This window comes from Prunus avium, chromosome 1, assembly GCF_965620075.1.
Source record: "Prunus avium chromosome 1, drPruAviu1.hap1.1, whole genome shotgun sequence".
Classification (NCBI taxonomy): Eukaryota; Viridiplantae; Streptophyta; class Magnoliopsida; order Rosales; family Rosaceae; genus Prunus; species Prunus avium.
The window spans coordinates 54,290,146-54,316,019 of NC_142284.1; the positions used below are offsets into that span (position 1 = coordinate 54,290,146).

General features: G+C 37.9%; 4 protein-coding genes across 4 annotated transcripts; 2 read left to right on the plus strand and 2 right to left on the minus strand.

Moving 5' to 3' along the window:
• Positions 1-1,255: 1,255 nt before the first annotated feature.
• LOC110766411 (serine-rich protein-like protein) lies at positions 1,256-2,419 on the minus strand. The gene has a single exon (XM_021969744.2). The coding sequence runs from the start codon at positions 2,289-2,291 to the stop codon at positions 1,614-1,616; it is 678 nt and encodes a 225-aa protein (XP_021825436.2). The 5' UTR covers positions 2,292-2,419; the 3' UTR covers positions 1,256-1,613.
• Positions 2,420-10,779: 8,360 nt separating this feature from the next.
• Positions 10,780-14,165, minus strand: LOC110766391 (uncharacterized). Its single transcript, XM_021969711.2, has 9 exons — positions 13,924-14,165; positions 13,431-13,627; positions 12,781-12,962; positions 12,399-12,683; positions 12,241-12,299; positions 12,102-12,138; positions 11,895-11,966; positions 11,473-11,797; positions 10,780-11,291 (listed from the first exon to the last, which is right to left on the minus strand). Exons 1-9 carry the CDS (start codon positions 14,054-14,056, stop codon positions 10,914-10,916), a joined length of 1,668 nt encoding a protein of 555 aa, XP_021825403.2. The 5' UTR covers positions 14,057-14,165; the 3' UTR covers positions 10,780-10,913.
• Positions 14,166-15,526: 1,361 nt separating this feature from the next.
• On the plus strand, positions 15,527-17,460 carry LOC110766423 (small ribosomal subunit protein uS17). The gene is made up of 6 exons (XM_021969754.2): positions 15,527-15,665; positions 15,774-15,814; positions 16,012-16,112; positions 16,705-16,849; positions 16,936-17,025; positions 17,166-17,460. The coding sequence occupies exons 1-6, from the start codon at positions 15,654-15,656 to the stop codon at positions 17,254-17,256; spliced, it is 480 nt and encodes a 159-aa protein (XP_021825446.1). The 5' UTR covers positions 15,527-15,653; the 3' UTR covers positions 17,257-17,460.
• A 4,269-nt stretch (positions 17,461-21,729) lies between these two features.
• On the plus strand, positions 21,730-23,924 carry LOC110766434 (flotillin-like protein 4). The gene is made up of 2 exons (XM_021969766.2): positions 21,730-22,706; positions 23,045-23,924. The coding sequence occupies exons 1-2, from the start codon at positions 21,780-21,782 to the stop codon at positions 23,555-23,557; spliced, it is 1,440 nt and encodes a 479-aa protein (XP_021825458.2). The 5' UTR covers positions 21,730-21,779; the 3' UTR covers positions 23,558-23,924.
• The last annotated feature ends 1,950 nt before the right edge of the window (positions 23,925-25,874 follow it).

The following is a 25,874-nucleotide window of genomic DNA, read 5'->3' on the forward strand; positions in this document are numbered from 1 at the left end:
TGAGGCGTCGTCAACCTCAAACTCAAACATCTCGAGTGACCCCACATGCGTTTCATACAAGAAAAGAAACATACTCCTCTCTTATCCAACGACGTCGTGTATCGTGGATGCCACTTTCACAAGTAATTCAATGGAAAAAAGTGGACGTGTCAACAACCACCTCACAAAAGTTTTGAAGATGCTTTCTCAATCAAAGGTCGGCCCGTATTTGGTCCACATTGAATTTTGAAGGTCCATCCAACTCATTCGTCTTGTTTTCTCCTTTTTTCCTCTTTTGTTTTCTTTTTGGTCCTTGTATTTTCACTTTTTTCCAATCATGGCACCGATCACATTTGGCGCCGGATTAACATAATAAATGTCGGCCAGGTCATGCTCTTTGGCCTTTACTTCCTTTTCTGCTCCTCCATCATGTCAGCACTTAATGGAAGAGAGCTGTACTTTCTCTAAAAAACTTTCATTCAAATTTCTCCCAAATTGATACTCTCCTTTCTAGTATTGGGTATTTTTACTGCTTTACTTGAACAATTTGAGCCACACACTCTTCATAGTCACTTTTCTTCATAGAGTAAATATTTTTGTTATTTAACTGAGATTTTTTCTTTTATTTTATGCTTTAAATGATATTTTTTCTCTTTTTGCAAATAACCATATAATATTTCTTTTAAAGTCAGGAGTGTTGTAGAAGGTTCATTTGTCCATTTCCTCCACCCACGGCTTCCACAATTGAGTTCCAGGTCATATTTTTCAAATTTCAAATCCTTCAAAAGTGCATGAAAGTTAGTCAATAACTTCACACCTGCATCAAAACCGCCAAAAACAAAAACAAAGAGTTCAAAATTTTCAAACCCAAGCAACAAAAATTACCAAGTCTACAATATAACAAATAATAAACACAACACAAATGGTATTAACAAACAATAATAATTAATGGAGAATGAAAGAATATACCTTGCAAAAAGAGTAACGCAACCTTGTAAAGCAATACGGCAAACTGAACGGAACACACGTAACGGAACACGCTAACGATGATGATGACGGCCAACGGAACCCATAACACGGAACTGAACGGAACGGACGGTGACTGAAACGGCAAACATAACGGATAACCCCAAATGCTGCAAACACAAATGGATTGAGCGGCTGTGTAAAAACCGAACTGAACCAAGTCTTTGCAACTTCTGAATGCAAATTATTACTCTGTTAATTTTCCTTAATCCAGTTTTAGTTGGGAGATTTGTTTAGGGAAAAGATTAAATGTCCGAAAACTGTCCTTCCAATTTTCCATAGCAAATCATATCATTCAACTGTACAATATGAGAGTTTCTCTTTCATAGTGTTTCGGCGGGACGCTCCGTATCCCAGAGCGCAAAACTCGCCGAATCGACTCGGGACCTCCGCTTCGTGACTCGCCCGAGTTGAGTTGAGTTGACCTCAGCTAAAACCGTCGGATCTGCTCGGATCGATAGCGGCAGGGCTGTGTGGCTCCGAGTTGACTCACCGGGTTCAAAGATCGGAAAAAATGAAGAAATGACCGGAAATTAACCAACCTGACCTGTGTCTTTCTGTTACTCTGTAAAACAAAATCAGAGAGATCGTTGCCGATGGTAACTCAGTCACTTGTTGTCGGCGGTGGACATGGCCGAGAGCCGGCTCGGCCTCGGCTGGAAGCCGGCTCTTCGCCTCTGCTGGTGGGCGCAGGGACGGATCAGAGCGGTCAGGGCTCGCTTCACCCACTCACCTTCGACTCCACCGATTCGAACCAGCGAGTTCGTCATAGCAGATCTGCGCATGTTGAGCCTGTTCGTCGGATACGGGGCCGCGTTGTGACCTCCGCCGATGTTCTTGTGAAGACTGCAGCGAAACGACCCCGGATGCGACGTCGGCGAGCACATACAGGTCTTCTTAGGCATCGAGATCGGGCCGTTTTTCTTCGAAACGGTGATGGATCGATTCGAGTGGTTCGGAGAGATCGAACGGTGGTCGATGGAGAAGCGGACGGATGGAGATGGGGCGGAGGAGGTGTACAGGTTGACACGTGTCGGGGAAGCAGATCGGTGGTGATGGTGGTGGTTGATCTGCTGATTGTAGTAGTGGTGGTCCTTGTGGTGGCTGAAGAAGGCGGAGGCCGGAGATGAGAAGCTAGAGCTTGTGGACGAAGCAAAGCCCGAAGCGGAAGATGAGATGGAGGCATTTGAGGCTGTGTAAAACCTTCCAGAAGGTGAGAGCGAGCGGAGAACTGGTCCGCTTGACCTGGTTCTCGTTCTCGATGATGAAGATGATGCGGTAGCCATTGGAGAGTGTTTAGAGAGAGAAAGCAAGAGATCTAGGAAGAGAGAGGAGAGAGGAGAGAGAGAGAGAGAGAGAGATTGTTTTTTTCCCCTAAGGGCCCCTTAGGGCGTTTGGTTTGGCAAACCTAACGAGTCTCAAGGGCCGCTTTTATAGATTAGTTGCGTGCCGGTGGATGGTAATTCGGTTGAAGATTAGGGGTGGTTTGGGGTTTTCGGTTTACTACGTTTGGTGGTTTTTCCAGGCGTTGGGAATCTTATCCAACGGCTGGAGTGATAGGGACTGCGGGAAGAGGACGAAAGTTGGAGCCGCTTGTCCAACAGCTTTTACTGGGGCCAGTGCAGAGCCTGCCACGTATAAATTCTTTGGGAAACGCTAGAACTGAAAGTACGAGAAACCCAATTATGTTCTCTTAATTACGGCTTGCCATTGGCTTGTTCTTCGTGTAATGCCTCAACTGACCCGGACTTTTGGGTTTTATGCGCCTAGGTCCTTAGGATTATTATTTTTCTATTTATGAGAATCTGTATATTTTACTTTATTTTAATAAGAAGACTGGTAGTTTTCTCAAGGAAGTTTCTTTTTCTTTTTCAAACTTTGGAATGGAATATAAAAAATAAAATAAAATAAAAAGTGACTAGAATGTGCTAATTATGGAGTTGGTTTTTTTAGGTTGAATTTCAATTTCATTTTGTTAGGTGAGTGGCTCTGTTTTCCCAAAATAGTTGTGCCACTTTCAACCCCTTTTTTGGTAACATTTTTAATCATCACATTAACCAAAAGTGTATGCTCTCCCCTTTACTCCCCTTCCTTTTCTTTTTCTCTTTCTTTTATTTCTTTCCTCCCCACCCCCGCCTCTTCTCTCTCTTCTTTCTCCTCTCCCCGCACTCTGTCTCTCCTTCTCTCTCCCTCACGTTAAATTTTGATGACGGGGTCCTGCATGAAGTTGATCTTATTGAGGATGGTTTTTATAATTTCAAATTAAGCTTTACTTATCCATGGTTTGAGCAGGGCAGGGATAATTTGTCCTCTTGTTCATGATTTATATGCATTGACTTCAGGAGAGTGGTTTTCATTAGGATAAATTTGCACTCAATTTATTATGTTTTTTCCAATGCTTAAGCTGTGAAGGTTTGGTTATACTTGCACATTTGAATCAATGTATTTCAACTTCAATTCTGGTCTTTATTCGTATTTCCATGGACTAAGTGTATGCAAGCGTTTAAATATTGCAATGAGAGATTTTGTTTTTTGGGACGAAGAGGGAGAGACAGAATCAGGGAAGAGTGAGAGAGGGAGAGACAGAGTCAGGGAGAGATTGCGGGGGAGGGAATCGAGGTGTGTACTGGGCTGCCGGCCCTTTTTCAATTGTTTTTATTACACCTTTAATTAATTAATATTGTGAGTAAAAATACTCTCATTTTATTAACGTGGTGGTGAGTAAAAATGCTCATATTCGTTTGTTTCTTATTTTCTTTGCCATATTTCTTTTGGCTCTTATCTTTGTTTAGAGAAATTGCAATCTTCAGATTCACTCAAAGAATCAAGACACAAATTTTATAAGAAAAATAAATAATCATACATGTATGGTTGGATCAAGAAATGGCTTCAGTTAAACAAACAACAATGTTGATATCATAGGACTACAAAAATGTGGTACATATGTTAACGGGTATAATCCAATGGAAAATTGTCCTAACTTACAAATCAGTAGTCTCATGTTCGAACCCTCATGATACAGTAGTGTGTGTGAGAAACCTCTTCCATTTTGTAGTTTAAACTATTACTTGTATTTATTTATAAATAAATTTAAATAAAATATAAAAAAATAAAAAGAGGTACCCATTTGAGTTAAATTTTAATAAACTAAGCTCAAATGGTGAGGTGAGGTGAAGATAGGTGTATGACATTTGTACAACCAAATTGGCTAGATCGAACCGATTAGCTGAATCAATACTGTTGAGTTGGTTAAGTTGTTTGTTTACAAATTTGAAATTGGCAGTTTTCCATGCATTAGTATTTTATTGGATTCCTAGATCTTAGATCTTAAATTTTGAAACCCTAATCTTGGTTTCCTATATTGCTCTATATTGTAGTCAATTCTCCTATCTATCCTTGTCATATCTCCTCACTTTTATCAACTGTCACAGTTACACAGTTATAATCAACCTTTCACGTCACGGGATTTAATTTGATCTCTCCAGATGTCGTCAAGTCTCATCGAATTTCAACAAATTTCACAACACTGAACCATAACGAACCATTATTTTGGAGATGAAAAAATAGTGATTATAACAAGTTTAGTCTTCGGTAACCCCAAAATAGGGCCAAACTTGTTGAGTGTGACTAAACCCCATGATCCAAGTCATAATTAAGTTGCTCGAACAATTTTTGACCAATTTGAATCCTCCCGTCCTTACAATTTCATGTAGTCCAATAATATTTCGAAACATGTCATATACTTTAACAATACTTCTTAAGTACGCAACAAACATGTATTCTCTATTTATTATTGTTAACCCAACAATGACACTTCTACTAATAGTTATTGAGTGTGAAAACGAGAATCCAAGTCGCACCCTATGATCAAATCGGACCACAAGAACTAGCGTATTCTCACTTGAATCAGATTGGACCAAACTTTGATTTGGTATGGCGAGCTGGCCCAAGTCATACCCCATGTCATGGCTCTTTCTTGACTAAGTATTATTAAGTTTTTTTCAATTTTATAATGTGTATGCTATAAAAATAAGTAACGGTTCTTGTACGGATACCAAGAAAAGTCTATATATGGCTCCATTTCCAATTCCCTATGTGATCGCCTATTGACCGTTGGATGTTTAAATGGCTGCTTTCATAGACCGATTCAAATTATATTGGTCAAATACGTCTTATGATTGGAGAGGTTTCCTATTTAGCCGGCAAAACATTAAACTAGAGAGAGCAGCGATTTCATTGACGGTCTAATTTATTTGATTTATTTTGGAGTAACTTAATTTGCACACATTTCACCGTACTATAGTGGAAAAGTATGTTTGGCCTAACACTAGTGTTCGCATATTCTGAAACTCCTAGACACCAGTGTGCGTGAGTAAATTCCTCTCCCATTTTATACTTTTTGACAAAAAAAAAAAAAAAAACACACATTTAATCTTCGAGAAAGGTCTTAAGGCTAAAGGTGGTTATCTCTCTTTTCTATTTCTACAACATAAGTTATATTAGACATTCATTATTTAATCAAATCATCACTAATGCTAATGATATGACATTGGAATTTTGGAAGAAGGTTAAGCTATCCCTTATTATTTCCAATAACTCTTCACCTACTTGAAAATTGGATGATGACTCACTTTACAACTGGCAACATGTATTGAGGATGTTATGCTCCACCACCTATGTGCTCTACTCAAGTGACATTGAGACGCGGTATAAAAAACAGGGAGTATGTCTTTGATTTAAAACAATAATTGTTTTTTTCCTGTCAAATAATTTTACATGTTATCATTATATCGTTAGATTGTTAATCAAAACTGTTAGTCAAATACAATTACATAGAATAGGGTTTAGGAGTTGAACCTAAATTCTTTGAAGGAAAAGGTACCTCTCTAAGGTGATAAGGTTAGGTGGTGATGATGATTGTGAGGTCAGTTCCCAATAATTTATGCAGCACTTATAGCTCATAGTGATGGAGGGAAAGCTCCTTGTGTTTTTTTAAAAAAATTTCAATTCCTAACCCACATACAACCTAGCCTTGTGGGGTCCTAATTAGCGTTTGGCAGCTAAAGCTTAATAACAACATTTGTGAATATCCTTTAGCCCACTTGCAAGTTTTGCCATTATATGTGGCTTCAACATTCAAAGGCCAAAGTCAAAGCTTAATAATTTGCTTAAAAATGAAAAAGATGCACTGCTCAACATTTTTAATTTTTTTTTTTTTTTGTGTGGCAGTAGTATTAACTGTTTAATTAATATCTGTCTGGGTATGAATGAACAATCAGGTTAAAAAGAAGATGCACACATGAACTTAGTTAAGTTAGTTATAACGGATGTGCTCCTTACTCTGAACTCAAGTTCGAATTTCATATGCATAGTTTAGATTAAATTAAGGGAGATTCACTATTATACCAAATATAGGAGCCCAAATTATAAAAAAAACCCTATATGAAATGAACTTTAAAAACACACCCAAAGCCCATTTACAACATAACAAACAAGTTTTTAACTTCTTTTGAATTACAAAACTACCATTGATTTCTTAAAACAAACCCAACCCCAAAACCTCATAAAAAAAAAGCCCAAAACACTCAATAGAGCATCAAAGTAATTTAATAATTAAAATTAAATTCAATAGGCCAGCTGTCATTTTTTGGGGGTTTTTTTTGTGTGTGTTTATAGAAATTAAATGGTGTACGGTTTATTTATATTATTAGTACTAAGAATAGACACTCTTAAATTAAAGTAAAATATCGCTTAGATTAAAAAGAAGATATATTTAACTTTGAGTGATCAAATCTATTAGATCTACTTTTTGCATATGATCCATTTGAAATCTCACAAAGGGTTAGCTAATCATTGAGGGGTTTCAAAAGGAATAGATTCAACTGTCCTATATACACAATAAGTCACTTAACGTTTGTCAAATACGGATTGAGTGAAGAGGAAAAAAAAGATATTTTAAAACCAATTAACTTGGTACACATCTTTAACTAGGTCTTTGTTGTCACTTAGTGCACTTGAAGGAAAAGATTATTATGAGTTTATTATAAAAACAAAGTTGAGCAAACTGCTACTGTTATCATAATAATATGAGGAATGCTATTCACAATCGCTTAAAAGCGATTGTCAAAGGACTTGCTATACACGTGTACACGTTCTCATGCCTTCCAAAAAAAAAAAGATTTTTTCTCTTTCTTCTCTCGGTTGCCTCCCTCTCTCTCTCCCTTTCTGTTTTTAATTAGTTTTTTTCTCTCTCTCTCCCTCTTTTTTCTCTCCGCCTGTCTCCATCTCTTTTTCCATCTCTCTTCCTCTTCTTCTCTCTGTTGCCTCCCTCCTCCTGCGTCTTCTACTTCTTAACAAACTGGGGCTAAGCCCAGACAACAACTAAACACAAATCAATCTAGGCTAGTTATTTATTTTCTTCACGAGTTATTGTCTTCCTTTTCTCTCCCCTTCGTCCTATTAGTCTTGTTTTTTCCCTTCGTTTCTCCAAAAAAATTTATGTGTTTCTCTCCTTTTCTCTATGACGCTGCAAATTTGTGTTTCTCTCCTTGAGTTTTTGTGTTTCTGATTCCCACAATTGCTGCGTTTCTCTCCTGCTGATTTAATCATTACCCATCAAATGAACACAAAAAAGGAGAAGAAAGTTAAGAAACATGAGGGAGAGAACTGTGATTTGGGGGAAGACAGACACAGAGAGGAAGAAGTTTGGGTTTTTAAAGCTTGGGGTTTTTGTTTTTGTGTTACAAAAAGTTTGGGTTTTTACAACCCATCGATGGAGACAGACACAGAGAAGAAGACGGAGGGGAAAAAGAAAATAAGAAGTAGAAGAAGCAGGAGGAGGAGAGAAGAGAGGGAGAGCGATGGAAAAAAAAAGATAAGGGAGATGGAGACAGGCGGAGAGAAGAAGAGAGGGAGAGAGAGAATAGAAGAAGCAGGAGGAGGGAGGCAACAGAGAGAAGAAGAGGGAGAGCGATGGAAAAAGAGATGGAGACAGGCGGAGAGAAAAAAGAGGGAGAGAGAGAGAAAAGCTAATTAAAAAAAGAAAGGGAGAGAGAGAGGGAGGAAACCGAGAGAAGAAAGAGAAAAAATCATTTGTTTTTTGGAAGGCATGAGAACGTGTACACGTGTATAGCAAGTCCTTTGACAATCGCTTTTGAGCGATTGTGAATAGCATTCCTCTAATAATATAGGTTGAAATGGCCAAAGAAAGAGATGTGAAGGAGACAATATATTATTTTAAAAAATGACAACTGTGGTGATGGAAGTGACCCAAACTAATTAAGTAGAGCAAGGTTTTATTGTTTATTGTTGCATAGGAAACATAGGCTAAGCTGTAAGTTGTTGAAGAAAAGAAAGCAAGCCTTTTGTTTTATTTTATTTTTTTAAGTATTACCTTTAACTTTTAAGCATGCCCTAAACTTTAGGCAGCAAGCACTTGTTCTGTAACTGTTACTTCATCAATGGTTTTCATAGGCTTCTTTGTTCATGTCCAATACAAAAGTCAGGGCATATATATACCATATTGATTGAACAATTCCCTGAAGCTAATTTCTTTCCTTCAAGTTCAGAAATGGGAATAATCTCTCTTTCTTGCCTTAAAAATATATATATTTGCATAGATGATGCATGTCAATGGGTATGACTTGGTTGCCACTTTGCCCTTTGGCACACTCTAGGGTCAGATGGCTCTTGAATTATTAATGATGCTACAACTTACAAGTAATGAATTGATGGAAGCAAAGAAAACTTTCTACCATTTGCCAACTTCATCAGCTTTGTATATTTTGGTGGCATAGAATAAGATGTTGCATTATATCACCATAACAGCAACATGGGTTGTCTTTCTTATAATGTAAGAGAATTAATAGATACTCAATATAAAATTGGTTGGTGGTTGGGAAGGTTCTAAGGTGATTTGTTTTGGAAGAAAAATTAAAGATCCTTAAGGTGATTTGGATGGCCAAATTGGGGGTTACAAGGCTTGTAAAGGAGGCATACTACTGCCCAGTGGCAGCCAAATTAAGAAACTGTGCATGTCTTCTTTGAAAAGATGGACTTACTCCAAAAAAAGAAACTGTGCAAATGTTCCTTTTGCCTTAACCAAGCTGTATTATTGAGAGCTCTCAATTCAAACACCAGAGTGGATGAATTGGAGATCATGGTGTCAATTTTGTGTTTTTATGAGACATAAGTGATGATAATGAGTTAAATAAGGGGGGTTGCCCATCCTTAATGTTCCTAGTTTTAAGGACAGGGAAATGATTGCAACCAAAGCAGTGACATCCAAAGATAAAGAAAGCCAACTACTTTGCAACCAAAGCAATTATCCAAGCCATTCAACAGTATAAAGTTAAAATTTCATAAAAACAAAGATTAAAATAAAAATGTAAATAACAGCTTCTTTAAATAATTTAAAATTATGCGGAAAAGAAAAGACTAACAGAACTTAGACCTATGAAGGCACGCATGTCCAAAGAGGTCCAAGTAAAAAGAGTTCACAACCGAGAAAGGAAGACTACAAAACCAAAGTTCACAAACAAGGTGCAATGAGGGTTCTAACTTGAGAGACCTGCAAGTGAAATTCATAAAAATTTAACTTCTCGTTTTATTGTAAAAGTTATTATATATTAATGGGGCCTTTGTTCAATGAGTAACCAAAAGTTGGCATTGTTGATAGAACAATAGGGCTGTATTGCATTATTTTTGAATAATTGTTTTGTTTTTTTAATAAGTATATTTGAAGAGTTGTTGTTTACTACTACATTGTATATGTTCTTGTTGACATAAGATTTTATTTGCATTATGTCACAGAGGAGTGCAATGTTTGCAAGCATTATGACTTGTACAATGTGCTATAGAAACAAATCATGCCAAATCATTATACTGAAAAATTCACCTTTAAGCATAAGATACAATTTGAAACAATAATTCTGTTTTATTAATAATTGGTCCCAAATAAAAACCAACTTAATTATTGAAGTTATATTATAATTTCCAATTGCTGATTAGGTCAACTCACCAGTACCTACCCCCCCTACCCTCTTAACCTTGAGAATGAAGGTTGCATCTGAAAGTGGTTAAGCTGATTTTACAAAGATACTTTAAATTCTCTAATCTTGATTAGGATGCTGTCTGTTTTTAAAATAAAAACATAAAAATAGTGTAATGAAAGACATAGTTGGGGCCAATCAATCCTCCACATGTTGGAGCTACAATAATGGGGAATTTGTTGAAAAAAATTTCAACTGAGCACATGTATGGCTGCAGAATGGGTGACCAATTGGAGAAGACAGCTGGGGCATGCATCAACTTTCTAAAGCACCCACATGCATCATTGAATTTTGTTATTTTTGCTTCTTGTCATTGAAGCCATGATTAACATAGAAGTTTTCACTCTTTCTTTTTTTCTTCCCCAAATCTGGAGACAAATGGAATTTTATCACTAGATTTTATCCATGAGGACCACAACATTTGGTTCATAATTGTAGGTTTGCACTTGATTTTGATGGCTTCTAAATCAAGATAAAAATTTAATTAGTAAATTCAAAACACCGAGAATTAAGAAATAAGATGTAGGGAAGAAAGAAACCCCGTTGTGGTAACACCACTCGATCAATTTTCAATCTTTTTGGGTACTGAGTGCACTGATCATTTTGTCGGGTGCATATATAGAAGCCCGCTAGATTTTATTATCCATATGAGCACCAAAACATTTTGTTCATAAATTCTGGCTGGCAATTGGGTCCTAAAGAGTTAGGCCTTCTTAATGGCAAATTGGCAAAAGAATGCAATCGCATACCAAGAAGCAGAAGTACAAACCTAGCATTCAGTATGTACAAATCTGAAACCAAATTGAAACCAAATGCCATGTTATAATTTTGAGCAGTGGAATGCTGCAAAAACTTCCATCAAGATTCCTTCTCTCCTTCAGTACCTTGAGCTGATTCAGCCATCAACTCTTTCGTATAAACGCGGTGGCGTCGTTCTCTCCCATATATCACCCACAGTAGGAGTGAGAGCATAACTGAAGTAGAGACCATGACCAACCCAATGTAGACCCATCTACTGTATCGACTTAGACCGGGACAATGATCCCTATAAATGTCACTAAAAGTTTCCCTAACAAATGTGCAGTCCTGTAGTTCAACCAGTACAGGGGCATAATTATACAAGGCATTACTCAGGCTTACTCCAGTACTCATCTGGCTGTAGAAGGTAGGGGTTAGCCGCCCCGTTGTGGTGCAAATCCCATTTGGCGAAACCTGGCAGACATAGTTCCCCCATACCTGCAAAAATTTGAGTTCAGTATTGAGGTTTCTGAAGTCTTAGCAAAATTGGTCTGTAAATGTAATGCAAGTGGTGCAAAATTAGTCTATGAATGTAAACTCTACTTGCATTACATTTATAGACCAAATTTGATGCATCAAGTATTTATGTACTAATGTTGCAGAGTTTAGATGGCTTTACCTCTGTTGCATTGTTCAAGTTCACTTCGCCAGCAGTGCAAGTTCGATCGGCCATGTTAGGAAAAAATGGGTTGCAGAGGATTGGCACCAATGGACCAGATTGATTGAAGTACATTGGCACAAAGTTGGCTGCGAAATTTATGTTCGAGACATTGGTGATGACCTCGTTGATCAAGTTGACTAGTTGAGCAGTTACTTCCTTGCTTCGCAACAAGGTTTCTTGGGTAGTTGCACTGTCAACGCAGGGCAGTATATCATCTAATGCTGTATGAGCAGTGGGGTTTTGAACCCATTCATTCATTGCAACACAAGTATCAGCAGCCACACTAGTATTTCAAAGGGAAGAAAAAGTTAGCGTTCTAGTTGTAAGCCATGCAGATATATTGAAGCAGAAAAGCATTATCACTAAATCATAAGGCTTACTTATGAAGAAGTAGGAATGTGCCACACAAAATGAATGTTCCAGCCACAAGTATCCATCCTGTGATCACCAGGCTGCAACAATTAAATTATAAATGTTCAGTGAGGGAAAAAACAGAAGCATACATTTAATGCAAGGACACTCAACCAAAAATAAACTAGGAAATGATAGAAGAGGAAGATGAGGTATTGGAACTAATTCTCACTCACATGTACACAAGCGACTGCATGCCGAAGATTGAAAATACTGGAACAAAATGTCATAATAGAGGAATGAATAAGTACCACAATCTAAGATGTTTGGAAAACCAGAATATAGTATCTTAATAAAGATATCAAAGCAACTCACAGAATCCCAAGAATGTCAAGAGAAGCATGATGGCAGCAATTATGATAAGCGCCAGTCTCCTGCATGTACATTGAGATAATCCAATTTATGATCAGATTAAATCTCAAAGAACCAGGAGAAAAATAAATGGAAAAAGAGGCCTTTGAATTTTATCTTACACGGAATCTAAGAGATCGCGCATGTCATCTGCGTTCTCCTCTGTTCGCTCAGCAAGGGTACTAGCAGAAGAATTAAGCTTTCCTCCAATCTCATCGATGTCAGTTTGAATGTTAGAAGGTAAAAATACTTGGTCCACTCCAAGCTGCTTGGCTGCAGCAAGATAATCTGATGCATTCTTTAGTTGTTCAACCGTAATATCTGCCTGATGTACAACATACTCCAATGTATTTGTTGTACTACTGTGAAACCTCTTTTGGCCAGTGTATAACACAACACATCCAATCCTGTAACCAGTAACCAAAAAATAGCACATCAGTTTTTAAACAACTGTAGCTAAACACTAAGCAATAAATATTTTATATGAGAGAGAGAGAGACGTACATTGCCGCAATGGTGAAGAGTATGAGGAATATGAGAGAAAGAGCATATGCCGTCCGAGAATAGCCATAAGTCTGCCTTTTACAGCAAAAGTAGCAGACACAGATGATCAGCAAGCACAAGCCAAAACCCAGGAACCAGATTGCAGCAATGGCAAAGAGGGGAGCTGCAGTAAAACCCACAGACTGCATTCGAACAAAAAATTGGACCAAAAAAAAAAAGAGTATATGAAAAGAAATTCAAGATTTTAGACTAAACACAAATGAAATGTTATTAAGTGATAATAAATAACATACATGCCAGAGAAACACTTGAAGAATTAAAAAGTTAGGATATCAGAAAATCAGTTTATGATATTAATATATTTGAGAGTAGGTGTTTGGATGCTACGAAAATGGCACTCTTAGTCAACATGAAGTCACTAAGTGCTGAAAATAGCGCCAAATTCTAACAATTTCGCAGAAGTAAATTTCTGTATCTTGTTTTAACTACAAAGCAACAAGGAAGTAACTTTCTCCCTGATTTCAAAAGCACTTTTAATAAAAGACAATTAGTACAACAAAAGACGGCAACATTAAAATTCAGTTTTTTTCATATATTTAGAAGAAGAAAAAGCAAAAAGCAAAGTTCTTCAAAAAGAGTGATGAACTTACGGCCCAGTAATGATGGTCACTAATATTCCAGCCTCCTGTGTACCTCTTGAACCCATTAAGAGGATCTTTCCTTTGTGTTCTCTGTGCAGCTAACACAATCGATGAGCTCTCAACTGGTGCACCGAAGGGCCCTTCCACAAGGGACCTCCCACTCCCCCATTGAAACCCCACTTCATATTTCTCCCCAAAATCCCACCCTGCAAAAAAAATAAAATAAAAAAATCAGTACAAATATGGAAAATGGAAAGGAAAGACATTTGTACTTTGATTTGTTGCTTAGAATAAAAGGAAAATAGCCAAAAAGATTATAAAGGGTAAGTATTGTTATAATTTTCCACTAAAAAGGAACACTCCATTCAAAGCAAAAATTACAAATGAAGGAGCTTGATAGCAGAGGACAGTGGGGAATGTCCAAGAATGAAGAACAAAAATAGGCGCAGCATCAAAGAAACAAAGAACCCAACTGAGGAAATGCGTGGCAAAGTGAAAGTACCTGAAACGGGTGGTGTTTGGACGGGTACAAAGTGAGAATCCCCATGAGAGAAGAAAATGAAAGTTGGAGAAGAAAGGAAGAGGAAAATCACCAGAAGAAGAGAGGAGGGCAGAGAACAATAACATAACATCATGAGAAGTATAAGAGAGAGAGAGAGAATGGGGAGAATGGAGAGGGAGGGAGGGAGGGAGGGAGGGAGGGAATAGTAACGGTCCTGGAATGGGAATGGGGGGAGAGAAACGTTGGATGCTTTCAGCCCCCAATTAATAATACCAGTGTGGCTTGTTGCTTTCGGTTTTGTGCCGCGAAATATTTTGACAAAGATACCCTCACCATTTATTATTTCATAAGGACATCAAATATTCTTTTTCTTAGTTTTTTTTTTGTCAAAAGGACATCAAATATTCTTATGATAAATAAGATTTAGTTATATTTCTCTTATATATATGATTATTAAGAAAAAAACCAACATAATTTATTATTTTAAAACATAATGAAAATGGTATACCTATAACCAAGGTGGTTGGTGTGAGTAGTTCGGCACTCTCATTCCTTAAGAGAGGTTAGGGGTTCGATCCCTGTTCTCGTATGGAGTCACCACTTTGGCCAGCACTTTACCCCTTACGGGCTGACCCGGTGTGAGCAGGGATTAGTCTGGGTTGTGGTTAAGGCTTAAAGGTGCCACCCATAATTGGGGCCCATCTAGGACCACCTCATGATTCAGACAAAAAAAAAAAGTGGTATAACTACATTTTTCTCGAAGAACGCTAAATTTTACTCATGAAAAGTTTCTAGGTGTATAAAAAATCATGAAAGAATCACGTCATTCACAAGCACATACTTTTCACTATGTTCTGAATTCGAATCTCTCTTCATATAGTTTAGATTATATAAAAGTAGTATGTTGTTTGTATAAATTATTATTTTTATTTGCTTATCAATTCTTTAGATTAAATTTGTAAAACAAACAAAATTTTCTTTTTTGCATAACCGTAAATATACACTTAAAATGTATCGTGACAAAAATCATGGAATTAGATCCACCGAATGAGAAGCGTAAATTCGTCAATGTACATCGAATTTAAAATCACGAAAAGTGGTCTGCTGCGGAGCAGCGGAGGTCAAGAAATTCAAAAAGGCAAAAGGGGTTGGGTCCCAAAAACCGCGTCAAGCTCTAACGGCTCGCTCCCCAAGGAATTTCCATTTTCTTGAGTTTCTTTTTCTTTTTCCTTCTCGTGGGCTGTAATCCACGTAGGACCACAATATCAGCCTGTTTTGTCGGCTTTCTGTTCTTCCCGCCTTCCAAGTCCGGGCCTTAAAATGATCCTGGGCTTAGTAAAGTTGAGTCATCCTGTTAATTTCATTTTGGGCCATGAGTGTCCTTTTACATGAGTCCAACCGGTCAAACATTAAGGTGTTTGGGTTTAACTTAATTTTGACCCAAAATTTTCACTTGATTATGTTGTCCCTCGTCTCTTTCTTCTCTAACCCAAAATAAAAAATTGCGAGCCCAAAAGGCCGAAATTTTCATTAAAAAGGACGAAGAAAAAAGGCCCAATTCAACTTTTTCTTATTTCTGATCCAAGGCCATTTTAGTCATTGCAGCGATTAGGGTTCCACATATATTCGCCTCAAGCATCGCCCTTTTCGGTTCCGCATAGATTAGAGTTTTTGCTCATCAGTCTCCCTTCGGCGTCGGCTTCAACCAGTCTCCACAAAGCAGCTTGAAAATGGCGGAACAGGTAGATCCCTCTACTTCTCTCTCTAAGCTTCCCTCTGTCAGAAATAGGCTCTAATTCAATTCACTTCGCTGTTACTAATTCATCGTTTTATGCGTGTGTGTGCTTCAGACCGAGAAGGCTTTCTTGAAGCAACCCAAGGTTTTCCTGAGGTAAGCCAGTGGTTTCAAAATCTTTTCTTTTTAGTCATTTTAGAAATTGAGATCCGATATAGTGCGTGTTCTTGTTTATCTGCTTCAGCTGAAATCTAGTGATTTTTTTTATAGAAATAAAATAACTGTTAAATCTTTGAGAGAATGAAATGGATGCGGTGGTGGTTAACATATTGATGTGATGTAAAATTTTGCAGCTCAAAGAAGACAGGGAAAGGAAAGAGGCCAGGAAAGGGAGGCAATCGCTTCTGGAAGAGTGTTGGATTGGGGTTCAAGACACCCAGAGACGCTATTGAAGGTCTAATTTAATCCCTTATTTGTTTTACAGTTTACTTTTCTCATGGTTGCTATTCATTTTTGGGTTTGTCTGTTTCAAATTGTTGTGGATATGGTCCAATTTCCTGTTTTTTATTAGTCTCTTTGAATAGTGAAGCATTGGGCTATGTTAGCTAGATGTTAGCAGTGGGATACGATTGTTAGACCGAACTCTTATAATTGGTTTAAACTTATGTTTCTCTACAATGAGCTTAAATTTCAGAAATCAAGAGGGTGGATAATGCCTCTAAACTGGAATTGACATCATGTTTTATTTTGGAATAATGTAGTCAATGTCAATGTCGCTCAATTTAATAGGTAGCATCTGCTAAGTTTGGTTCATGTCTATGCTTAATTAGATATACCATGAAGTGCTCTGGACTGTTACTTATTATTCATTGATTGAATGTTGCTTGTTAGCATTTCGTGTGTACAGTTTGAGTGTTCTGTGATTTGAGTGGAGTGGGAGGCAGTCTTGTTTGAAGTTGTTCTGTAAACCTTATGGTCAAATGACTTGGGATATCAACTTTGGTGTTCATCTTATGGCTAAAAGGGTTGCTTGCCTGTAACTGTAGGAACTTATATTGATAAGAAATGCCCTTTCACCGGCAATGTCTCCATCAGGGGTCGCATTCTCTCCGGTACTTGCCACAGTGCCAAGATGTCGAGGACTATAATTGTTCGACGTAATTATCTTCATTATATTAAGAAATACCAAAGGTGAGGTCATATTACTATGAAAAGGTCAAGTTATGCTTTTTCTTAGAAACAGGAAAATTGATAAAATTGATCTCACTTATTTGTAGATATGAGAAGAGGCATTCCAACATTCCTGCTCATGTGTCACCATGCTTCCGTGTGAAGGAGGGAGATTATGTCATCATTGGCCAATGCAGGTTAGATCCTAAACATGTTGCTTGTTAAATCTGTTGCAACTGTTGCTGATTGGTTTTTCGTATATTTCGTTCTTTGCTTATGTATTAGTCAAAGGGTGTTCTTTTCTTTAATCTGTACTTATGGTTGTTAAATTTTGCAGGCCATTGTCAAAGACAGTGAGGTTTAACGTGTTGAAGGTGACTCCGGCTGGTTCTTCTGGAGCTGGAAAGAAGGCATTCACTGGAATATGAGCTTCATGTTTTGGGCAGTATTGGTAGTGTTACGTTTGTGCAAGAAGTACATTTAGATTGAGCTACTGTTGACAGATGAACTGTTTTTTGCCATTTTATTTTGATCCTTAAATATTGAATCCATGTACGGTGAATTTTAAGGTTTTTCTTCTGTTGAACCATTATCTTGGAGTTTGATATCCATAATGTCATTTCTATTCACAATGTTGCCATGCTGATGCTTACATTCCTACTATTTCAGAATGTCTAAGTGGTTTATGTTGTGGATATAGTTTTAGATCGTTTAGTAGTCTTGAAGGTATATGGTATATGGGTGTTTGTTGTCGAATGTGGTCATGTCAATAAGAGAAAGTGACCTCAAAATGTTTCCAATAGGCTTAGTGTAAGTAGAGCTGTGAATGGGTCGGAGATGGAGTGGAGCTGCTTATCTCTGATCCTTCACAAGCAAATCCACATCCGATATGTTGGATAATTGGATGTCTGATCTATCTCTGGAAAAAAGAAACAAAAAAACAAGCGTTCGAGAGTACACTCTAACATTGATATATTACGGGTTGGGTTGGATTGTTCGTTCGGTTAGGTGGGGTGGGAATTTTGATAGGGCAGCTGAAATGAGCGAGGAGGGGCAGTTTTTTTCTTCTTCTTTTGTGTTTGGGTCTGATGTAGAGGTGTCAAATGGGCTGTGCTGGGCCAGCCTGTCCCATTTAAACTCGTACTTTTAACATTTTCGTGCTGTGCCGGGCCTACCCATTTAATTTATCGGGTCGTGCCGTGCCGGCCCATTTAATAAAATCATTGATCTTGGCCCGGCCCAAAGCCCAGGTCCATATTCAAATGGGCCGGGCTGGACTCGTGCCATACTTGGGCCCAAAAACCAACCCATTTAATTTGAATTTTTTTCACTTTATTATTATTTTTTTCCACTAGATAATTCAAATTATAAACATTAAAAATATAATTTGAGGCGAGAAATTATGAACTATTTGAAAACATTAATCAATTAAACATTCAAACAATATGAAGGGGCGGAGGGCAAAAAGTGTCCAACTCCACAAAGTCCACTTGAACTTTTCATCTTTAAACAACTTATTATTTTATATGTGAAGAAATGTTTTGCTTTGATTATAGGAGAAACATATATGTCATATGTATTGATTAGATATCAAGTCCAATGTTGTTTAATTAATTTGTAGTTGATATGTTTAATTAACTAAGGACCCAAGTAATTTCCCTAAAATGAAAGACATCAAATATATGTTTATGATTTTTTTTTTTTAAACATATAAACAATGACATTAGATGTCAAATTATTGCATTTTGACTTTTTGAGAAAGAAAAAAAAAAAAGCTAAATGGGCCGTGCTTGAAGCGGGCTCGGGCCAAGCCCGGCCCAGTCCATTGGACCTATTTCTTAATCCCAGCCCGGCCCAAGTTTTCGTGCCGTGCCGAACACGGCCCATTAATATTCGTGCTTGTGCCGTGCCGTGCCTCATTTAAACGGGCTAGGCTCGTGCTGTACTGGGCCGGCCTGTCCCGTTTGACACCTCTAGTCTGATGTGGTAGGGATTAGTTTAAAGTGGGAGAGATGTGGGCTTATTAATTGGGCTTAATGTATACAGTATTGGGCTTAAAAGTAAACATCTAATAAAATAAATGTTAAATCAGATTGGATTAGGGAAAATACAAATTTGTTTTGTTAACTAAATGGGTTAACGAATTCGGAACATAACCGGATTATCAGACTATGCCAATAGATCTATCTCCCATTAATTACATTGGATTCAGATAATTTTGTTGACGTGGATGATGACTGGTTACCGACAAAAGCTTAGCTTGGGATCAGACCTCAAAACCAACCAATCTTATTGAATGAAATTGAACTACAACAATAAAATCTCACTTGCAACGGTGTGATTTAGTTCAATACAAAAATAACAAAATGAAAAACCTGCCTAATTTTTAATTCATCTTTCAGTTTTATGTGCACCAAGTTAAAATATTTGAGTTCTAGAAAGTTGAAACACACTTGCCACTAGATCACAGTCCCAACTTGTCTGGACTGAGTAGCACCAACCAAGAAAAAAGACATACATGCAGGGGCACGTTACCACATTTAAAAGTGTATCCGACTAGAAAAACAAAACTATCCTCTTTGAGTCATCATAGTCATGCATTTTTAAACTATTGAAAATATACTAATTTCAAGATTTTGTTTTTGTAGCCGCATATACTTTTAAATGTGGTAACGTGTCCCTGTCAATGGATCAGATTTGAGTGATTGCTTGAAGTTTTGCTGTAAGTACACCGAGAATGGACACAAATTAGTTCCATAATCTCATGTTTCCCACGTCATGTCCATTGTGCCTAGTGTCCTTCAAGTCCTAGTCGTATCTATAGGAGTGGTTTCGTGAACTTCAAGGGTCAGGAAAATATCACAGTTGGTACATATTTCCGTCTGCGTTTTCCGTTGTCAAAGTCTTGTTAAGCTTTTTCTATTTGATCCCTGCACCATACGGCAATTTAGATAATCGAGACCCCTTCATTAGTCTTCTGAGGAAGTTATACTAGAGCTTAAGATCAAACTCAGCGAAATTGCCTGTCCTGTTTTATGTCTGCAGACTTTTGTCCTTCATATCTGTTCTAATTTACATGTCTAGATGAGTTGAGGGACCAAACTGTTGGCCATATGGAACCTCTCCCAAAGAATATACCTGCTTGGTTGGAGTTGGGAAACAAGAAGAACAACTGGGCATATATAAATATGCCAGCTTTCCACGGCCGTATACATGAATTCTTACTACTATCAAATCCCAATTGTTGGCTCGACGTGAACAGACCATGCCGGTTTGCTAATTGATTCATATTAGACAACTGGATCATTTCTGGCTTCCTGTACACCGACGTCAAGTTTCGATTGCAATCGACGAACCGTTCGTCGTTGACAGTTTCGACCCAATAACAGAAAAGGGAGAAAAACAAATACCGTGCAATTTCCGCTGTTAGACAATTTCCAGTACATTAAAAAACAGGATTAAAATTCCCCTTGAAAAGCTGGAAGCCTGCAACAAGTCCCATGCAATTTCCTCACAATCAATCTATATTTTTCATTGACAATATCAAGGAGATTCACATAACATGCACTCAAATGACAAACAGATAGTCTACTACAAACAACTGTATTTAAACAAAAAAAGATTTATTATGAACAATTCAAAGGAAACTTGAAATCACTAAAAAGATATTAGCTGATCACATAAATACGGCAGTTGATGTGTACCTAGTGTATCAATTATTATGAAATTTTGTTATTCTTCATTAATACGTAAACTAATGTAATAAAATATGTAATCTTTTATACCCTGCCCCCTCATATGTCTCGAAGTCTATAGATAAGGAGTTTTTATCAAAAATAGCCAAAATTTACCCCATACTTTCATAAATGTTAGTTTTGTTAAAAACTTTCAAAAATAACCAAAAACCCACTTAAATAGACTCAAATGCCCCCAAAACTAAAACCCACATAAGTTAAAACTACTACTATTTGATTATATATATATTTTTTGGACAAATTCGGGAAACATTAGGAAAAGGAAATCGCACTTGTGGATCCCGCTTCCATCTTCTAACTATCCATTCCATTACTCACGTCCTCAGCCCAGAGGCAGTCCCCTCCTCCATCTCCATGTAGAGCACTGATCACTTACAATACACACTTTTATATTCAAGTCCAAGTAGCTAATTCCTCAAGACCATCTTGGTTGTGCAAAGTTTCTGAGAGAACACTATATAAGTTTTTTTTTTTTTATAATAAATAAAAGTTCTTCCATCATGAACATTAAAGAAGCATGATGGATTCCAGTAAAAACAAGAAAAAGAACCATGTTGTCCAGTAAAAGGATGAACAGATACGGATCTGATACTACAATATTTAAGAAGACACTATGCAGTATCATATCATGTATGTATGACTCACTTCATAAACAGGTCCAAATGATTATAAGCATATAACGAGATAGTTAAGGATCAAAACCTATATATATATATATATATGTTGTGGACTGTTAAGATCCCATGAGCACGACTATGCTTGGGCCTGCATATGTTTATTAAAAAAAATGGTAGACCGAACAAAGAAGCAATGGAAACCCAAAAAAAAAAAAACGGCACTTACCGTACAGGGAGTTCGACTAGTGCTGCAAATGTGCCAACTAAATTCTAAATTTTTATCTTGTAGGGTTTTGCATTTTAGATTTATGTGGTTTTAGTTTTGAGGGCATTTGAGTCTATTTAAGTGGACTTTTGGCTATTTTTGAAAGTTTTTTACAAAACTGACATTTATGAAAGTAGGGGGTAAATTTTGGCTATTTTTGATAAAAACTCATAGATAAGAGTAGCATTCTTTTTTCAATAATTAATCATTGCTTGTGGATTGGCTCTTCCTTGTTTATGTATAAATAAGTATCCTAAAAGTTTGAAGTCCTTAATGTAGCAAGAAGAACCAAGTGAAAAAGAACAGCCATCACCATGTATAGAGTAGCAAGCCCATCGGAGTATTTAGTGATCACTGGGGTCGGGATCGACGACATAAAGCTTGCGAAGAAGGCATGGATCCTCCCGGGCCAGTCCTACATCATCTTCGACATGTCCCCCGTCAACTATACTTTCGAAGTCCAAGCCATGAGCTCCGAGAAGCTCCCCTTCATGCTCCCCGCCGTCTTCACCATTGGCCCCCGCATCGACGACACCCACAGCCTCCACAAGTACGCGAAGCTCATTTCGCGTCACGACAAGCTCTCCAGCCATGTGAAAGAGCTCGTCCAGGGCATCATCGAGGGAGAGACACGTGTCCTTGCTGCCTCAATGACCATGGAGGAGGTGTTTAAGGGGACAAAGGAGTTTAAGCAAGAGGTGTTTGAGAAGGTTCAGTTGGAATTGAATCAGTTCGGGCTTTTGATATATAACGCAAATGTCAAACAGTTGGTGGATGTTCCTGGACATGAATATTTTAGTTACTTGGGGCAGAAGACACAGATGGAGGCGGCCAATCAGGCTAAAGTTGACGTTGCGGAGGCGAGGAAGAAAGGGGAGATAGGGTCCAAGGAGAGGGAGGGGTTGACACTGCAGAATGCCGCGAAGATTGACGCTGAGACGAAGATCTATGCGACGAAGAGGGAAGGGGAGGGAAAGATGGCGGAGATAAAGGTGAAAGCGGAGGTAAAGGTGTATGAGAATGTGAGGGAGGCTGAGGTCGCGGAGGCGAATGCTGAACTGGCGAAGAAGAAGGCTGGGTGGGCGAAGGAGGCGCAGGTGGCGGAGGTGGAGGCCGCGAAGGCGGTGGCGTTGAGGGATGCGGAGCTGCAGACGCAGGTGGAGAGGATGAATGCCTTGACCAGGACGGAGAAGCTTAAGGCTGAGTTTTTGAGTAAGGCCAGCGTTGAGTATGAAACAAAGGTATGTACCTTGTTTTGCCAAAAAAGAATATTGAATACACTTATAATACAAATTAAGTTGGTAAAATATTCTGATGATGTTTACTAATCATATATGATGTTCACATAATAAGGGAATGAAAATATTGAATGCTTATATCAACTTGTGAATGTGACCGGCTAGCTCTTAATTGGTACTTTTCTTCTTAATATTGGAAGAGATTTCGAGTTCAAATCTCATTTCTTTATTGATAAAAGAAAATTATAATCAATGTGATTCATAATCACATGTATAGAGGAGTGCGATCAAAAGTGATCAAAAACTATTTTTGGTTAATGGATTATTGTTCATAAACAAAGGTACAAGAGGCAAATTGGGACTTATACAACAAGCAAAAGGCCGCCGAAGCAATTCTTTACCAAAGGGAGAAAGAGGCTGAGGCACAGAAGGCAATTGCAGAGGCAGAATTCTATGCTCGTCAACAAGTTGCAGATGGAGAATTTTATGCAAAGAAAAAAGAGGCTGAGGGTCTCATAGCCCTTGGACAAGCCCAAGGTGCATATCTACGCAGTCTTTTGGACGCAGTTGGAGGCAACTATGCAGCCATGAGGGACTTCATGATGATCAACAGCGGCATGTTTCAAGAAATTGCTAAAATTAATGCCGAAGCCGTGCGTGGACTTCAACCCAAGATCAGCATTTGGACTAATGGGGGTGTAGAGGGCGGCGATGGCTGCAGCAATGGGGCCATGAAGGAGGTTGCTGGAGTTTACAAGATGTTGCCACCATTGTTCAAGACAGTTCATGAACAAACTGGAATGCTGCCACCGGCTTGGATGGGCGCTTTGCCAAATTCTGGTTCTAACAATTGAATTCGAGAGTGTCACTATCTGAACTAGCCATTTTGTGTATATCATGTCTTTTATGAGACTAAAATAAGTGTGGACAATATCATTCAATCAAAGAGATGACACACAATGTGATTAGTTGAGATGGTACCACGTATAATATTGTATTCATATAATTAATTAATGTTGCTTTCATATGGGTATACATTAGCCAAATTTGAATTGCCATTGTAGTGCAGCCAAAATTGTACCAGCTAGGCTCGTGTCATGCTGCTCTTCACATTTGAGGATTTGGTTGGCATAATGTGGAATCCAATGGAGTCATGCCAATATGAGAAAGTGACCTCAACATGTTTCCTTTGTCCTCCAAGTCCTAATATAGTATCAATGGAAATTGAATTCTTGCCCATGTTCGCGCCTTAAAAACTGTGTGAGCGGGATTTATAGTAAATATTTTATATGAAACTGATGAAAGTCTACAAGTCTTGCTAATATGAAAATGATCTCTATTTGGATAGTGAAGTTCAAGTCGTCGTCATCAGGAGCTATATCTTACTTTTATCATGCAGCTCCGGAAAATGAAGTGCTTTTGCTAGTGAGTTTCGTAGCTTTTTTTAAAAAAAAATTTCTTTTTTTGATCTTCTTGCGTACAAGAAATATTGGGAAATGAAAAATCGAAGCTTTTGCTATGTTTTTTTTTTCCTTTTCTTTTCCTCCTTCTTCTTCTTCTTGTGTACAAAAAATATTGAGAAATAAAAAATCGAACACAATAATCTTGAGTGCAGGGATAAATCGTCTTAAGCGCTTTATATAATGTACAAAGCATGTTTTGATTACAAGAGAGTGAGACTACTTTACCAATTGTTTGGGCCTAAACTTGACGCACTCAGCCCACCAACAAATAAATCAGGCCAAGGCTATACACTCGACCCAAACATTGGAGGCCCAGAAACTATCAAAACCGCGAATGACTTGGGCCTCGAAGGAACCCAAATTAGGCTTGAACCAAAATTGGGCTTGGCAAGTTTTTAATTAAAAGAAAAAGAAGCCCAAAGCAGAAACAGACCCACGTGACCCTCTAATTTGGAAAAGTCAACAATTTCAACTGAAATTAATAAGGAATGAATAGGGGCAGATATAAAGAACATCTCTGAAAAACTCTGCTTCCAGGAGATCAAAATCTGTTTTGTTTATTCAGAGATATTTTTTCTGCTCCAAAGAAGGCACTATTTTCAAGGGATACGCAGACTATGATTTATGAAAAGGAGATAAGTGGGAAACAGGGAGTTGTTCAAAACTGAAAACTTACCATCACAGTTTTGAGATTCTTACAGGAGCAATTAAACTGGAAGAAGGGTATGGTGCCCCATCAAAATACAGGGAAATGATCGCAGACTATTGAGTGTTTATTTGCCAGGATTGATAAAACCCCCTTTTCTTTGCATTTAAAATTGAAAGATCTTTTGAGAATTTTTGCCGCCCATTATTAAAAGAATTAAAACCCCCATTCCAAAAGCATCTCTTATAAATATAAGAGAGGGTGAACAGAGCAAAGGACAATCAATCAGACAACCAAAAAATCAACCGAAGACAAAATCTCAAAATGATCATTTGATCTCAAGAGCCTTCAAACAGCCATCAATCGAGACACCCAACTTCAGTCCAAACTTAGAGAAATAAATCATTCAAAACGAGATTTCTCTCGTTACAAATTTGGTTTAGCATAAGTCAAAGCAAGCAGAGTTCAAGTTTCTACGAATATGAAAACCTCAACAAATTTATGAAGAGCCCTGATTAAGCAGGATAGATACCACAGTGCAGCTCCAGCTCAGTAGTCAGTTCCAGCCACTTCTGCCTCTTCCAGACTGAAGAAGTCCCAATTCTGCCCAATCAAAAGCTTTCCAGGGTTTGAAATAAATTAAAGCTCTGCCAAACTCGAACGTTGGCATCGATTTGCAGCTGAAACAGGCCAGTTGAAGTTGTCGATAGTCCAGTCCAGCACAGACATACCCAATCCAGCCCGAATTAGAAGCATCTGCCCAGGCAGAAATGGAAGTCCAGTCTTCTTGTTCTCTTTTTGGAGTCAAATTTTCCCTTTTGAGTCTTGTAAAAGAGAATTCTGTCTAAAAATAGCCCATTTTCTCATTATCTATTCTAGCCAGAACTATCAGTTTTATACTGTGAAAAATTGTGAAGTCCTCACCAGACTGAGGCAAGAAAAGAACTTACTTGGGAGATATTCCTCACCCAAATTCACAATCACTTGTTTAGAAGTCAGTAACTTGGGGTGCAAGTTATCTATTTTTAGAAAGTCTGCTAGGATTTTTATTGCTAGCAGTGG